Genomic DNA, 16,074 nt, shown 5'->3' on the forward strand with positions numbered 1-16,074 from the left:
CTGGGGACAGAGTTACCCCAGACGGAAGCATCATTACGCCGCTGATAACGCCGTCAGGTGGCGTACAGCACGACTCGCCGTTGCCTCGCCGCTCTTCATCCTCCGCCGGTGGAGTTCCCCTCCACGGCGGGGTACGGCTCCAAACCTACCGAATAGCGACGATTAACACTAACACCAGCAGCTCACCCGTGAAACTTCAACTGCTGCGAGAGATGATATGGACGTCGGACGTCGACATCGCACTACTACAGGAAGTACACTTGGCCACACTTCCAGACGTCGCGGATATACCACTTATCCTTCTCCTGGCGACCACCTGGGATGCGGCGTAGCCATCTTCGCCCGAGAATTCATTCCAGTAGCCGATATCACATACCTTCCATCTGCCAGAGTCATGGCCGTCACCGTGATGGGGACGCGTATCGTCAACATTTACGCTCCGTCAGGCTCCACCCGCAGACGCGACAGGGACCTCTTCTATTCAGAAGAAATCGCTCCTTTGTTTCTTGGACGCTGCGACCTTTACTTGCCTGAGGATGATTTTAATTGGGTCTTGCACCCTAAAGATCATGTGCTCCTCTACAACACCTGTCAAGAACTGCGTCTTGTCGTCCGAGATCTGTTGCTCCGCGACACTTGGAAAGTTCAGCACGGCGACGCGCCTGGACATTCTTACCAGACGAGTCACTCCGCGAGCCGCCTTAATAGAATTTACGTCTCTCGGGAATTCACACCTGCAGTGCAAGGTGCAGAACTTTGGCCCCTGGCCTTTTCGGACCACTGTGCCTACATCTGCATCATTCTCTTCCCCAAGCAAGTGGTCTGGTGTTGTCGTGCACCGTGGAAGCTAAACACCTCCCATCTTCATGATCCCGAATGTCTTCAACGTGTTACCGAGACATGGGCCACCTGTGAACGTCGCTTAACTAAATACTGCACGACCTTGACCTGGTGGCTGGAATGTGCCAAACCTGCCATTCGACGTACTTTGATTCAGTAAGGAAGTTGCTACGTGGCGCCTGCGCACTACCGACTATTTCTGCACCTTTCTCCGTGACCTGGACGCCCAACCGCCCACCCCCTACACCCAGAGGGATCGCAGCAGGATTAAGGCGCAAATTGTAACGTTGACACGCCGTAGACTGCAGGGGCTATGGTGTGAACCCGTAGTCAAGATTCGGCGGAACAAGAACATCCCAACATGCATCATGTCGCCTCCGATGTGAAACATCGACAACAACTCATCACCGAGATCAACACCTGTCGCGGTCAGCACGCCACTTGCCAGGCCGAAATCGTCCGTGGCTTTGTCGACCACTGCCGCACAATGTACCAGGAGGAGACTACCAACAACCACGCTGAGAAGTCTGCGTTACCACACGTAACTCGCACCCTCACCAGGGACGAAGCGGACGAGCTGACGGAGCCAATTACGCATGACGAAGTCCACGATGCAATCAAAAAAGGTGCTCTGAATAAGTCACCTGGTGCCGACGGATTGCCGATAGAATTTTATCGCGCTTTCCTCACACTAATGGCGTCACGGTGGACAACGATGTTTCATGAACTGCTGACGATGGGGAACGCCGTACCGCCGTCCTTTGTCACGGGAATTATTATACCCATCCACAAACCGACACCAGGTGTGACGACAGAACATTACCGTCCCCTGACTCTACTTAACGCAGACTATAACATTTTTACACGCCTGCTGGCAACGCGATGCCGCAAGGTCCTGCCTAGCATTCTATCCCCGGAACAGACAATTCCAGGCGGCTCAGTTAATATACAAACGGCCACAGGAGAATGTCGCGATTTAATTGCACTCGCTGCAGCATGCAGACTCCGCGCCGCGGTGGTTGCCATTGATTTTGACAGCGCATTCGACAAAGTGCGGCATCTTTTTCTGTTCTCAGTGATGAACCGCATGGATTTTCCAGCAGCCTTTATCGACGTCATCTGGCGCCTGTACGGCACCGCCGAATCGCTTATTCATGTTAATGGCCGTGTGGCGTGCCCAGTGGCGATCCGGCGTTCCTTAAGCAAGGCTGCCCACTTTCGACCCTACTCTATGCCATAAGCCTTGAGCAACTCATCGGGAGTCTGACGAGCCACCTTTCTGGCCTCACTTTGCGGCAGCACAGTTTTCGATGTCGTGCGTTTGTGGACGACCTCCTCCTCTTGATCCGCTCACGGAGTGAAACACACACGGTACTTGATTTGATATCAACGTACGGCACTGCAGCGGGCAGTAACATGAATGTGGCTAAATCCGCGGCGATGCCCACTGGACGCGGCCTCTCACATGACTAGTTAGCACCTCTCCTGTGTGTACAAAAACTACGATACCTTGGTATCATTTTCACCTCCACCATGTGCGGCTTCGCTGACATAAATTTTCGGCGTGCTCTCTAAACCATCCGCGCGACGGTGCGACAAAATCTTCTCCGACGACTCGATTCTTTACAACGTGTCCAATACCTCAATCAACATGCGGCGTCCAGAATGGTCCACATTGCACGGGTCCTCCCGCTGCCATCAACTATTGGACGCAGCCTCCAGGCTGCCTTCGGATACTTCCTTACGGCCGGTACGCTCATTAAGGTCCGCTACGACGCGCTCACCCTTCCCCCGCGAGCGGGTGGCCTCGGTCTTGCCAATGTGCGACTCCGCGCGGCGTCCTTGTACATGTCCACCATGCACAAGCAGTGGAACGGGGGCACCTCCCTTACGCGCAGCTTGCTGGAAGTTCTTGTGCCCGCGACCATAACACCACCAGTACCAGTCGGACACATCAAGCACCATCTGACGCACATTTCTGATTTCATCGTCGACTTCAGTTATGCTCACACACACTTACCGATCACGCGTTCTCCTCAAAGATTTGTACACCCCACTGCTTCGTTCCACATCCAGCAACAATATCGAACTTAGACATCCGTCCAAGCGGTGGCCCACGGTTTGGCGTCATATCCACCAGCCATTTCTTCACTCCAACGTCTGGGCAACATGGTACCAAGTCGCAAATGCGAAATTCGCCACAAACCAACGTCTTCACGCCATCGGACTAACGGACTCACCACTTGTTCCATTTGCCACCTCATGGATGACGATGTCCATCAACTGACTTGTGCTGCCACCAGTTGCGTCTGGAAACTTGTCCGACAGTTCGTTGCCTGTTACCTCCGCGTTCCGCCGGACCTGATTGACCCATGGACTTTTATCCATCCTGAGAATACTTATTTCCCCGCCACCAAAAATCATGCGATTGTATGGATCAAGGGATGGACCATCACCTACATGTATAATGATGGCGACAAATCACGCCTTGATTTCTGGCAGTACGTACAAACCGCCCACAGTGAAGTCGAACACCGACCGCGCTCCCGCGCCTTCTTCGCCAGTTACCTACATGCGATCTTTACGTCACCCCCGCTCAGTTGGATGGTGCCACACGCCGACAGCACTCCGGCCCCCCTGCTTACATCTGAGACCCCCCGCGCTACTTTCTACATTGTAACCCACAGTGGAGTAGGCGCATGGACCCGCGCCTCCTTTCTTTTATGCACTATACCAGAACGCACTGGTTTTTCCCTCACTCCACTGTACTTTGCACCTCTCAGTTTACATCAGTATTTTTATTCTTTTTTTCTGCACCTTGTACATAAAAAAAATATTGCTTGCCTTGTACAAGTATAATGTGTTATTTTCGCCGGAAGGATGGCATTTCTGTTGAATTTAAGTTTGTACCAATAAAGATCTTTTGTTCATTTACCCTGTTGCTGGTAAAAAAAAAAGGGGAAAAAAGAAAAAAAACGGTCGGGCACACATTTTTAACTGTCCGCTTTGACTTATATCAACGCCTGTAAGCAGCTAGGGGTTTTCATTTCATTGTAATTCAATATAATATTTGCCAAGATTTGAGACCTACGAACACCACGCTAATCTCTCACTACAAACTAAGTAAACAAAATGCTTTGGATATGGCGGGATTTATTCTAGGATTTCATTCGTGATATCGGAACCAGACACTTGCATTTCCTTGCGTTTTACTGTAGTAAAAAGAACTCTGTGCCCGCATCTCGTGGTCATGCGGTAGCGTTCTCGCTTCCCACGCCCGGGTTCCCGGGTTCGATTCCCGGCGGGGTCAGGGATTTTCTCTGCCTCGTGATGGCTGGGTGTTGTGTGATGTCCTTAGGTTAGTTAGGTTTAAGTAGTTCTAAGTTCTAGGGGACTGATGACCATAGATGTTAAGTCCCATAGTTCTCAGAGCCATTTGAACCAAGAACTCTGTGTACGGAAAGGCTCGCACATGAAAATATAACTTTCCAATAGATACAAATTAACAATTGACACTGGAGATCAGCTCACGGTATTTCGAAACAAAAAATTACGAAAGCGACTGGTTTCGCGTTTGTTCGGAAAATAGTACGTATTTTAATCAGTATGAGTAACAATTATTGTGTGATAACCGCGGTTGTGTTGGAGCCGGCAGCTGTGGCCGAGCGGTTCTAGGCGCTTCAATCCCGAAACGCGCTGCTGCTACGGCTTAGGTTCGAATCCTGCCTTGGGCATGGATGTGTGTAATGTCCTTAGGTTAGTTAGGTTTAAGTTGTTCTAAGTCCCCAGAGTGCTCAGAGCCGTTGCTGTGCCGGCAGTGTTCATCCTGTGCTGGAGCCCGTACATCGTGTTCGACCTGCTGCAAGTATATGACCACGTGCCGACGACGCAGACCAACATCGCCGTGGCGTCCTTCATCCAGAGCCTGGCGCCGCTCAACTCGGCCGCCAACCCGCTCATCTACTGCCTCTTCTCCACGCACATCTGCCGCAGTCTCAGGTCTGCACACGTCCACTTTCGCTATCGTTGCTTACCTAAATGCAAAAACATTTAATCGTAAAACTTACGCGGCCTGACGAAAAAAGTCAAGTACAGAGAAGGGAAAGAGGGAATGAAATGAAACTTAGCGGGTTGAGAGGATAGTGATGTCATCTCAGTGATTACAAAATCGGGCCAAATTTCAAGGAACGTGGCAGTATGAGGCAACTTCGTATGATGACGCCCTCTCCTCCTGTGGCTGTTATGGTGTACACACTGATTTTGTTGCGAACGCTGTTATAAAGCTGTTGTTCCCTCTCCTGAGGGCAGACGGCCTACAGCTGTACAAACAGGAGAGACCATACGCTATAATAAATCGGACGGATCAGCAGTACACAGTAAATGACACAGACACGGGATCGGATGCTACATTACTCTCAGGAAGTGGAGACAAACACTCAAACATAATTTAACAACTAAAAATAAAATAAAATAATAATATAATAATAATAATTAATTGTAATAATAATAATTATTGTTTGGATAAGTAATTGGGAGATTAAAGTTTGTTTCGCCTTTAAGATTAAAATTGAATTTCTTAATGGTTCATAAAATCTTACGTAGCATTGTTCATTGAGGTCACACAATAAAGTAAATGCAATTTACGCCGTGAATTTATCGAGCTTCGCACGTCCGAAGATGTACGGAACGTAGCCAGGGCTCATTATATATTTTTTGTAGACAAAGTCTGATATCTGACCTCAGCTTCAGTGATGACAATGGGGTGACTGAAACTACTGAAACAGAGAAAAGTATATGATTAAATAAAACAGCTATTCACTTCAGCTAATACATTACAATATGAATGGCACTTACGTAAAATTCTAGGTAAATAATTGCAGATAATTCACAAATGAGAGCGACTTATTAATTCTGCGCCTCTTTTTCTGCAAATAAGTATCAATATGGCTAACTGTGGAGCCACATAAAACATTACATCCTTCTAGGACAACGAATGACATAAGAGTGCTGATACCTACTGGCTGCGACAACAGAGCGGTGTTAATTCCTTTGTTTTGCTTTCTCTTGTCTTAAAAAATCGATACATATAATCTAAGTTCAGTAAATTAAATATCGTCTATGCTCGAGTGCAAATGGTTCCTTAAAATAGCAAAAGTAAGCGCAGGTTCTACAACACTAGGTCGAATTAACGTGAAAAAAACTCATTGTGTAGCTGTTTGTTACACAGCATGTAACACTATCTGAAGATGTGACATTTCTTCTTCATTCGCTGCATCAGGGGTGACTGACTAGAAGTTTTGCCGAGCGCTCGCACCTGATGGAGCTGACTATGACATTTTAAATCAATTCCCAATCTCCATTGGTTACGTAACCATACACGCAGAAGGTATAAAAGGAAGAACTGTCACATCATATCTAAGTGAAATTTCCATCTCTTGTTTCTTCCTTTAAATACACTTCTAATTTTACATTAAAATACATTCGCAACCTATTATGCATCTTATTATTATCCTTATCTACGTTAGAAACAAGTTTAAAGAAATTTGTTTATATGCGCTTGTACTCCTTATAATATTATTTTTCTAAATTTATCCTTTTGTAAAATTTTCAACAAAAAATGTACTAGTAATAAAACTGAATTTGTATGATAGAAATCGTAAACTTACACAATGAACGACTTAATAACAGGCAGCAGTTCATTACTTGAGAAATATAAATAATAGATGTAACTGGCCCTTGATGTTCTGTCTGGATACCGGCACTAGAAATGAGTTAAAATTCGAGATGGTGCCACACCTGCCCCGCTGGCCTTCAGAGCACCTCAACGTCTTGCAGACATTTCATAGAGACACGTGCGGTGTGCAGACGAGCATTGTCCTGTTGAAAAATGGCATTGCGATACAGTGACATGAGAGGTAATACGGGGTGTTCAAAAAGTATCTCCGCACTGCCGTATGATTGTCGTATGCCGCAGTGAATATACCTAAATGAAACTCAGTGAAATACAAGCTACTAATTTACTGAATATTCATTTTTACTTACAAATTTTCACGTTAAATGTTGAAAGTGTCCCCCCTAGTTGTTCAATACACAATTCAATTCGTCTAATCATGTTTCCAAACACAAGCTGTAACATTTCTTCTGTAGCAGAAGCATTGAAAGTGGATATTGCAGTTTTCTGTTCATCGATGGGTTTTGGACGGTTTATATAGACAGTTGCTAACGCTGCACGGCAGAAGAAAAAGTCAGGTGGTGTTACGTCAGGCGATCGTGGAGGCCGAAGTCCCTGTGAAATTATGATATCACCAAAAACATCAGCAAGCAGTGACATTGAAACACGAGCTGTACGCACAGTTGCACCATCTTGTTGAAAAAAATCGTTCAGTATTTCACTTAACACAAGTTCTCCTATGAATGGGTACTGCAATCGTTTTTGTTTCATTGTAAAATATGGGACCCACAATCCGACGTCTAGAAATTGCAATCCAAACTCCTGTTTTCACAGTATGAAGTGGTTTCTCATGAGCACACAATGCATTTGCAGTACTCCGAGAATTTTGACAGTTCATGTACCCGAATAAATGAAACCACGCCTCATCAGTGAAAAACGTTTCATTAAGAATATCCCTTCCATTTTGTTGAACGATATTTTTGAACCGTTGACAATAATGCAGTCTCTTGCCATGATCAGTAGTTTTCAGTTTCTTGCTCGACTGTCACTTTCTATGGGAAAAGTTCTGATTTTTTCCTTACAGCTGTCTGGGCCTTTCCGACACTAACATCGATTTCCTGGGCGAGTTTTCTTACTGACTTGTTCGGACTCATTCACATTTTATCGGAAATATCGAGTAATTTATCATCAGGCAAAACGCTAGGGCGACCACTTCTCGATGCATCTGTCACTGATCCCGTACTTTGAAATTTGTTAATCAAATCTCGCACAGTATCGCGATGTGGGGGTGTTGTCTCCGAGAAAATTGAATTAAATGTTTGACGAACTGAAACTGTGTATTTAACGACAGCTTTGAACACTTGTTCGACTAAAAACACACATTCTTCAATGGTTAGAATTTAACAGTGGCAAAAACGAAACAAACGAACGAAAGAACTAAACTTAAACTTTCACGTCAACACGTAACGACACACACCGACGATACTATTGACGCTGGCTGAGATAACAGTGGGATGTTGAGAGAGTCCACTTGAGGAGAAGTAACCCAGGCAGGCAAACAAGCATATAGCACGCGCGCCTAACAATCATACGGCACTGCGGAGAGACTTTCTGAACACCCCGTACCTGAGGATGCAGGATGTTGTGACATACTGTTGTGCCATCACAGTTCCCTCAATCAGTACCAAGCGTAATTTAAAGTCATACGCGATGGCTGTACACAACATGACGTCTAGAGTACCTGTGCCTGTGGCTCTCCAAAACAATGGAAGAAAGGAAGCTCTCACTATATCGCTACCATACTCACCGACGATGGTCATCCGCGATAATGCAGAACAGCAAGTCATTTGTGAACATAATGCGATGACATGCATCAGTAGTCCGTACTTCCCCGTCATGATACCATTCCAAACGGAGGCGTTTGTGTTGTGGTGTTAATGGCAGCCCATGTGGAGGGACGTAATTTCCTAGTCCGACTGATGCTGTCTGTCGGGACAGGGCACAGGTGTGAAGCGGTTACAGTATGTTTGGTGGTCTCTTCTGGTGGTCAGACGTGGTCGACCAAAAACTTGAAGAAGAATTTGCCTGCCTCACATTTCCATACAGTCGCAACGTCCGCCCACAGCCTCACACATTTGGATATTGCACGACTCGACCAGCTCGCCATATGGAGACCAATAATAAGGCCCCTTTCAAATTCTTGAGGTGCTGATAACGCTGTCACACACGTACACGAATATGTGGAATCTGTGTCCTTCAGAATGATCACTCGACATCAGACTGTTCATGCCCATTATATACCCCAGAGGAGCTGGTGACAACAATAAACACAAACAACACTAACCCCTCTGTTGGCTGTTCCACCAGTGACAAAGAATTGCATCTCTAATCAGTTACATGGCCTCTCATGATGTGTTTGTGTGCGAAATTACATTGATATCTGACCATGTCTTCTGGCTACTTTAATTTTTCTATCAGTCAGTGTACTGTTCACATTTCCAATCAATAATAACGTCATATGCAAAATTTTTCTGGGGTAACTCAACAAATATGAAAAAAAATGTTCAGAACTAATGATTGCTTACGCCGTTATAACTCCGAATAATATGGCTGTGTGCAATCAAAAGTTTTCAACGTTTCCTTAAAGCTATAAATCATTCCTTTCTTAAAATAGTTTATAAGGAAAGTACTGATTGCACAATAACGAGCAGAAGGTCTTCGCCTGAAATCAACTTATTTGCATTTCTTCAAGGAACTAAGCATTTTAACTACGCCTTCACAGTATATTTTCGACACATTTTCAGAAAAATAGTGATATCCATACCCACAACACTAAAAGAAAAAAATGAACTTTATTATCTATTATGAAACGTATCGGTGGCTCAAAAAGGAGTTCAGTGATCATCAACAAACATTATTGGGATTAACTTTCTTCCTCTTCAAGTTTTCATCAAAACATATATGAAAAATTTGTTATATACTACCCTCTTCACTGACACCTGCTACGTCAGGTGTTGGTATGGCTCTGTTAGCTGCACAGAAGCGAGTATAGTGTGTATTCTCAGAATTTCAGGATAGTCCAGTTTTTGTGGTGTCATACCACTCTATCTTCACAATGTTAAATTGACTGTATAAACTCCGTATTGTTTCCGGAACTATTGAGTACATAAAAATGAGATTTTTTACCACATTCTCCCTCATTTTTTGTGTATGTATTGCTATACAATTACTTTAAAACGTCAATTGTAAAAAGGTTATGATTTTTTCCTAAACATATGGTTTCCTGATGTAAATTTTTAAAACATTAATTTCTTGAATTTTGACTATTAGAGTAAAGGTTACTACAGTAGACCTAAAGCATCAATTCAAACCAAAGTATAGACTAAAACAGCAGTTGGGAATTACTAAGTCATCACAAGATGTAAGTAACAAGCGTCGACTGACTGATAAATAAATTAATCAGATTACACAGTATTGTGTTATGACTATTAGAAATAACCCCGGTTCCCGTCAGATTACCAAAGTTAAGCGTTGTAGGGCGTGGCCGGCACTTGGATGGCCGACCATCCGGGCCGCCATGCGCTACTGGCAGTTGGTTTTCTAACGTACCAATGGTAGAATGCATTGATATTCTGACAGAGCTGATGCACAAGTCTAATGTCGATCCTATGGAATTGAATGACTTGAGACTGGCCACACAGACATGCCTGGCACAGAACTATTTCCAGTCCCAAGGGACTCTTTACAAACAATTAGATGGCTTAGCTATGGGTTTCCCTCTTAGTCCACTGTTGGCTGAAATATTTATGGTCCATTTTGAACAAAATTTTCTAAAAACAGAACCTTTGAGTGAAAATATCAAATACTGGTTTAGATATGTAGATGATGTCCTGTGTATGTGGACTGGTACTACAAGACAGTTCAACACATTTTTGAAAAACGTAAACAGTCAACATCAAAATATCAAGTTGACAATGGAGTTTGGCAACAAATCCATAAACTTCTTAGACCTCGCCACTGATATGAGTACACACACACATATTGTTTCAAAATTTACAGAAAAACTACCACTACAGACACAGTAATACCTTCTTGCTCACAATGCCCCATAGCTCACTAACATGCAGCTTTCCACTCAATGGACACTGTCTCATATCTATCCCCATGTCCAGAGATGATTTTAAAGCAGAGTTGGATACTATAAAATTTATTCCCACAGCGAACGGCTACAATCCAGTTCTTATTGACCACATCTTGCACAGGAAACAAACACGGAAAATTATACCCCTCCCACCTGCATCACCATCCACTGTCTGCAAGAAATGGTGTACACTACCATTTCTAGGTGAGGTATCACAGATTGTAGCCAAAGCACTGAAATCCTGCAAGTATAGGCTTTCCTACTATGTCAGGAACACAACATCCCAGTGTATTTTTAATAGCACAGATAAGATCCAGTTACTAGCCAACAGGGGGGTATACAAAATCACCTATTATGATTGTGACAAATTTTACATTCATCAGTCAGGCAGAGACATAGCAACTAGGCTGGCCGAACATGAACGCAGCTGGAGGTTGCATAATTCAGACTCTGCATTTGCTGAGCATGTACTGAGTGAGGGTCACAACTACCAGCCAGTATCCCATGTACTTCACTTAGCAAACAAAGGTCATAAACTCAACCTGCTGGAAGCCCTGTAAATTAACAAACATATTGCTCACAGTCCAGATTTAATCCTAAATGACCAGACACAGCTCAACACTTTCCTTCACATAAACTTCATATAATCATCTCCGTTGTTCATTACTTCCCACACCGTCTCTTCCTACATATTCCCATTTTCCTGTATTCCTTAAGTTGTTTTGTTTTGTTGAAGTTGTCTTTGTATTCCATATAGGCTGTAGTTTCAATAGTTATGGCTTTCTTTTAACTGGTAGTTGTATTGAAACGTCCCCTTAGAAAAACTAATGAATTACTGTGCTGATAAACGTCTGACATTATTTGATTTTCAAACAGCTGAGCAGAACTGAACGTACTCAGACATTTCGCTCTTTACCTATTCTGATCAACACTAAACTGACACACAATATTTTTAGCGCAACGCAATCTTACTTTGAAAAATCCCTACGAAAGAATGGTCCTGACTAACATTAAACTATACCTTTCAAAAAAACACTTACCTCACAAAAATCTTCGTTACTCGAACTACTGCAAAACAGTGAGCGCCACTACTGCCAGCTAAATAAAAGATTCAAACTACTGAAGGCACTAACTACTGATAGGCATAGTTATCAAATGAAAGATTTTGATAGAGAACGAACAATGTATTTATTTACCTTAATAGTGTTCAAAAGTCATAATATATATATATCAGTTCATGACATCCAGTCTTACAAATTTACTGTCTCTTACTGTCTCTGTCCAGATCATCCGCTCTCAAAACTCCGCCATCTCTCTACCCACATCCACTATTGCTGGCGGCTCACCTCCAACTGCGCAACGCTACGCGCTGTCAACATCCAGCTGCCCAACACTACAATAGCAAACAACAATGCAAACCAGCCAGTGATTTTCATACTGAGCGCTACGTGGCGTTACCAATAAAAAAAATCTAAACAGCCTACGTACAGTACTACTGTCCATGTTTAACACCCCTTGTAGTTATCTCATCAAAGATTGTTCATATTTTACTTTGTTCACTTATTTAATGCAAAGTGTTACACAGCCACTGTTTTGATTATAATGTGAATGTCAAAATGCGGTACCACCACACCTTCAAAGATTTCATTTACTGTAGTTTCCCTTAAACGCCTCCATTTTCCTGCATTTATTTATTTCTATTTATCTTATTGATATTGTTTAAATTCCTTATGTATTCTGTAGTTGCATTGATAATTGTCTCTTCTTTTGATTGGTCTGTTTATCACTCTCCATGTATCATACCTCCTGATGTAGCATTGTCTAGTACTAATTTTATTAGTTTCGTTTATTAATGGAAACTGTTATGTGGGAATGCTATTCCTATTTTGTGCTAAAGGTTTTCCTGTTTTCTCTATTGTTGAAACTTCCTGGCAGATAAAAACTGTGTGCATGACCGAGACTCGAACTCGGGACCTTTGCCTGTTGCAGGCAAGTGCTCCACCGTCTGAGCTACCCAAGCACGACTCACGCCCCGTCGCCACAGCTTTACTTCTACCAGTACCTCGTCTCCTACCTTCCAAACGTTACAGAAGTTCTCCTGCGAACCTTGCAGAAAGGATATTGCGGAAACATGGCTTAGCCGCAGCCTGGGGGATGTTTCCAGAATGAGATTTTCACTCTGCAGCGGAGTGTGCGCTGATATGAAACTTCCTGGCAGATTAAAACTGTGTGCCGGACCGAGACTCGAACTCGGGACCTTTGCCTTTCGCGGGCAAGCCCTCTACCAACTGAGCTACCCAACCACGATTCACGCCCCGTCCAGCTTTACGTCTGCCAGTATCTCGTCTCCTACCTTCCAAACTTTACAGAAGCTCTCCTGCGAATCTTGCAGAACTAGCACTCCTGGAAGAAAGGTCCCGAGGTCGAGTCTCGGTCCGGCACATAGTTTTAATCTGCCAGGAAGTTTCATATCAGCGCACACTCGCGCTGCAGGGTGAAAACCTCATTCTGCTCTATTGTTATTTATTTACTGTTCAATTTTTACTTTTTCATTGCATTACCACCACACAGTCGAAGATGTTACTTACTGTGTGTTTCTACTTCAGTCTGGACGTGTTACTTCTCTTCCAATGTTGTTTGCAAACATTGTAACTTCTTTGGTGATAATAGTCAAATTTTGGTCATCTTGGGCGGCACGACGCGCCTCGTTCTAGGAGCTACAGTCTGGAACCGTACGATCGCGGCGGTCGCAGGTTCTAATCCTGCCTCGGGATTGGATGTGTGTGATGTCCTTAGGTTAGTTAGGTTTAAGTAGTTCTAAGTTCTAGGGGACTGATGACCTTAGAAGTAAAGTCCCGTAGTGCTGAGAGCCACTTGAACCATTTGACGCGCCTCGATGTCGTGTGCTGCAGGAGGATGCCGCCGTTCTCGTGGCTGAGCTGCCTGCGGCAGCAGGCCCGCAGCACCACGAGCACCAACACGAGCAGCACGGCAGACACGCTGACCAGCTCTGCGCCCGCGCCGCGCCACCGCGCCGCCGGCTCGCTGCGCCAGCTCAACAGCGTGCACTTCTCGTCCGTGCTCTAGCTGCACGAGTACGGCGCCCAGCCGGCCACCGCCGGCGCTCCCCAGCACGCGAGGCGCTCCATCAACAGGGTGCACTTCTGAGGGCGCCTACCTCGCCGCGAGCAGGCTTGGCACCTTTCGTGACGCCTCTGAGTAACTTCGCACACTGGGCAATGAATTTCGGGTCGCAAGAGCAGCGAACACGAGCTGGGTCACAGATTTCACTCATCTTTCACACTATCGTATACAGGGTGAACGTTAATAAAGCTGACAAACTGCACGAACGAGTCCCAGACTGGAAGTAGAGGACAAAAGGACCCGTGAACGTTTACCCGGAAATGCATCATTGCCATGGTGGTGTGGCTGGGACCTCCCTTCGGGCAGACTGTTTATCTGGTGCAAGTCTTTCGAGTTGACACCACTTCGGCGACTTGCGTGTCGATGGGGATGATATGATGATGATAAGGACAGCATAACACCCAGTCCCTGAGTGGAGAAAATCTCAGACCCAGCCGGGAATCGAACTCCGGCCGTTGGGTATGACATTCCGTCACGCTGACCACTCAGCTACCAGGGGCAGTTAGTCCTTGCCACGGTAATTGCCGCTGACAAATGAAAGTTCCTCTGACCACCTGCCATTTGTTCCTTATGTAGGCTGTGTGAACGATTCAACATGCTGTAATCTGTTGAATGTTGGTAACAAGCCGGGAGGGTGTTTGTATGCCGCCAAGCAGATGGAGACGGTCGAGAGGCACTCGACTATACCCTCACAGACACCAACCACATCAAATAACATTTCAAACCTTTTTTGGGCGTTTATGTGGCCATGAGTCCTTTCAGACAGACGAACGTGCAGGGAGGCGGTGGACTGTGCGTACACGAGGTTTAGAGGACTGGGTACCACAGGACATTGAGACGAACCCTAGCACAAGCTTCAAATCTGGTGTACGGGCAGTTCGCTTTCTCCCTGCTCGTTCATCTGCCTGAAATGCACAAAAGATCCAAAAAAGGGTTTGAAAAGTTGTGTTATGTGGTTGGTGTCTGTGAGGGTACTTGTATTGGTTTAGCCCATGCTGCCTCTCGACCGTGTCCACCTGCTGGACCGTACACAAACACCCTGTCGGCTTGTTCCCGACACGAATACCAACCATACTGCTGCCTACAGTACGCTACATCAATCAAACAGCCTGCAATACAAGGAACACTCAGCATATGGTCAAGGGAACTTTCACCCATCAGCACATCTACCATAGCAACAATGCATTTCTAGATGCATGTTCTTTGGATCTTTTTTCCTCCATTTCCAGTTAGTAATCCATTCCTGCAGTTTGTCGGTTTTACTAGAGCGCACCCTGTAAGTAAGTAATGCTGATCTAGTACACAAACGAAGAGGGTGTAGGTGTGTTCTGCCAGAGGATGGTAGATCAGGGTATCATAAGCTGTTCGAAGACAGTACAATCCCTTTATTACTACAATAATTCGAATGATAAACTCAAGCCCAAATCTGGAGCAGCTGGAAGATGGGCCTCGACACCCAGTCCACAGAGCAAAGTGTTGTAATAGGTCAATGCAGTCGGGACGTGGAGCGACCTTGAGTAGTCAACCTCCCTGGCGAGTGACCGAGCTACGTCAGGATTGATGTGGTACACTGACACAGCCCTACAACACGAAGTAATAGATGGATCGCTGGCGACAACGCGCTGGCAGGTCCCTCATTGGCTCTGTGGCTGGAAGACATAGGGGGAGAGGTGGTGGTGGAGAGGGGTTACATCCTCGGCCCATCAGTGGGTGGCTGGACCCTCTGGCCTGCAGTTCTGTCAAGAGGAGAGTGGAGCAGCCTCATGGCAGAAGCTGACAGTGTGAAAGGCGATGCCCCGCCGATTAGACGATCTGCAAGGCCAGACGACCAGTATTTATACATGTCAAACTGTCTTTACTATGATGTCACTCCGGCAAATGTTAAATAAGCTACTCGCCAAAGTGTCCCTCGTTACGATCTTTTTCGGGGAACCAGCGTTCAGAAGGTGCTGTGGTAGTGTATTGTTGCAACCGGCTCTCTTTACAGTGTCAAACCCTCTTGCTCAGGCCCATGCGGAATAGTTTTCGGGGTTCGGTCATAGTTTGTTACTGCCCCCCCCCCCCCCCCCCGTCCAAAATAGTCGTTAACGTGCCACAAATTCCTACGGTATTACTAATAATAATAACAAATTAAATGGTTTAATGCAATAATAACAATCTGTATACATGAGTCCTTCAAACATGGCTTTACCATAACTTTGAAGAAACTGCAATTTAGGGAAATATAACATTTCAAAAGCATTTGTCCAAAACTTTGAGAAGTACATGTATCACGCAG

The 16,074-nt window shown here is 45.2% G+C and overlaps 1 protein-coding gene across 1 annotated transcript in view; it reads left to right on the forward strand.

Annotated features, from left to right (window-relative positions):
* The window catches only part of LOC126284170 (cardioacceleratory peptide receptor-like), a 332,046-nt gene extending 316,186 nt beyond the window's left edge, over nucleotides 1–15,860 (forward strand). The window contains exons 7-8 of the mRNA XM_049982900.1: nucleotides 4,659–4,839; nucleotides 13,565–15,860. Coding sequence (XP_049838857.1) covers nucleotides 4,659–4,839; nucleotides 13,565–13,739 — 356 coding nt within the window. The 3' untranslated portion in view covers nucleotides 13,740–15,860. The remainder of the gene's footprint in view (nucleotides 1–4,658; nucleotides 4,840–13,564) is intronic.
* The last annotated feature ends 214 nt before the right edge of the window (nucleotides 15,861–16,074 follow it).

The sequence above is a fragment of the Schistocerca gregaria genome, chromosome 8 (genome assembly GCF_023897955.1).
Source record: "Schistocerca gregaria isolate iqSchGreg1 chromosome 8, iqSchGreg1.2, whole genome shotgun sequence".
NCBI classification, from domain to species: domain Eukaryota; kingdom Metazoa; phylum Arthropoda; class Insecta; order Orthoptera; family Acrididae; genus Schistocerca; species Schistocerca gregaria.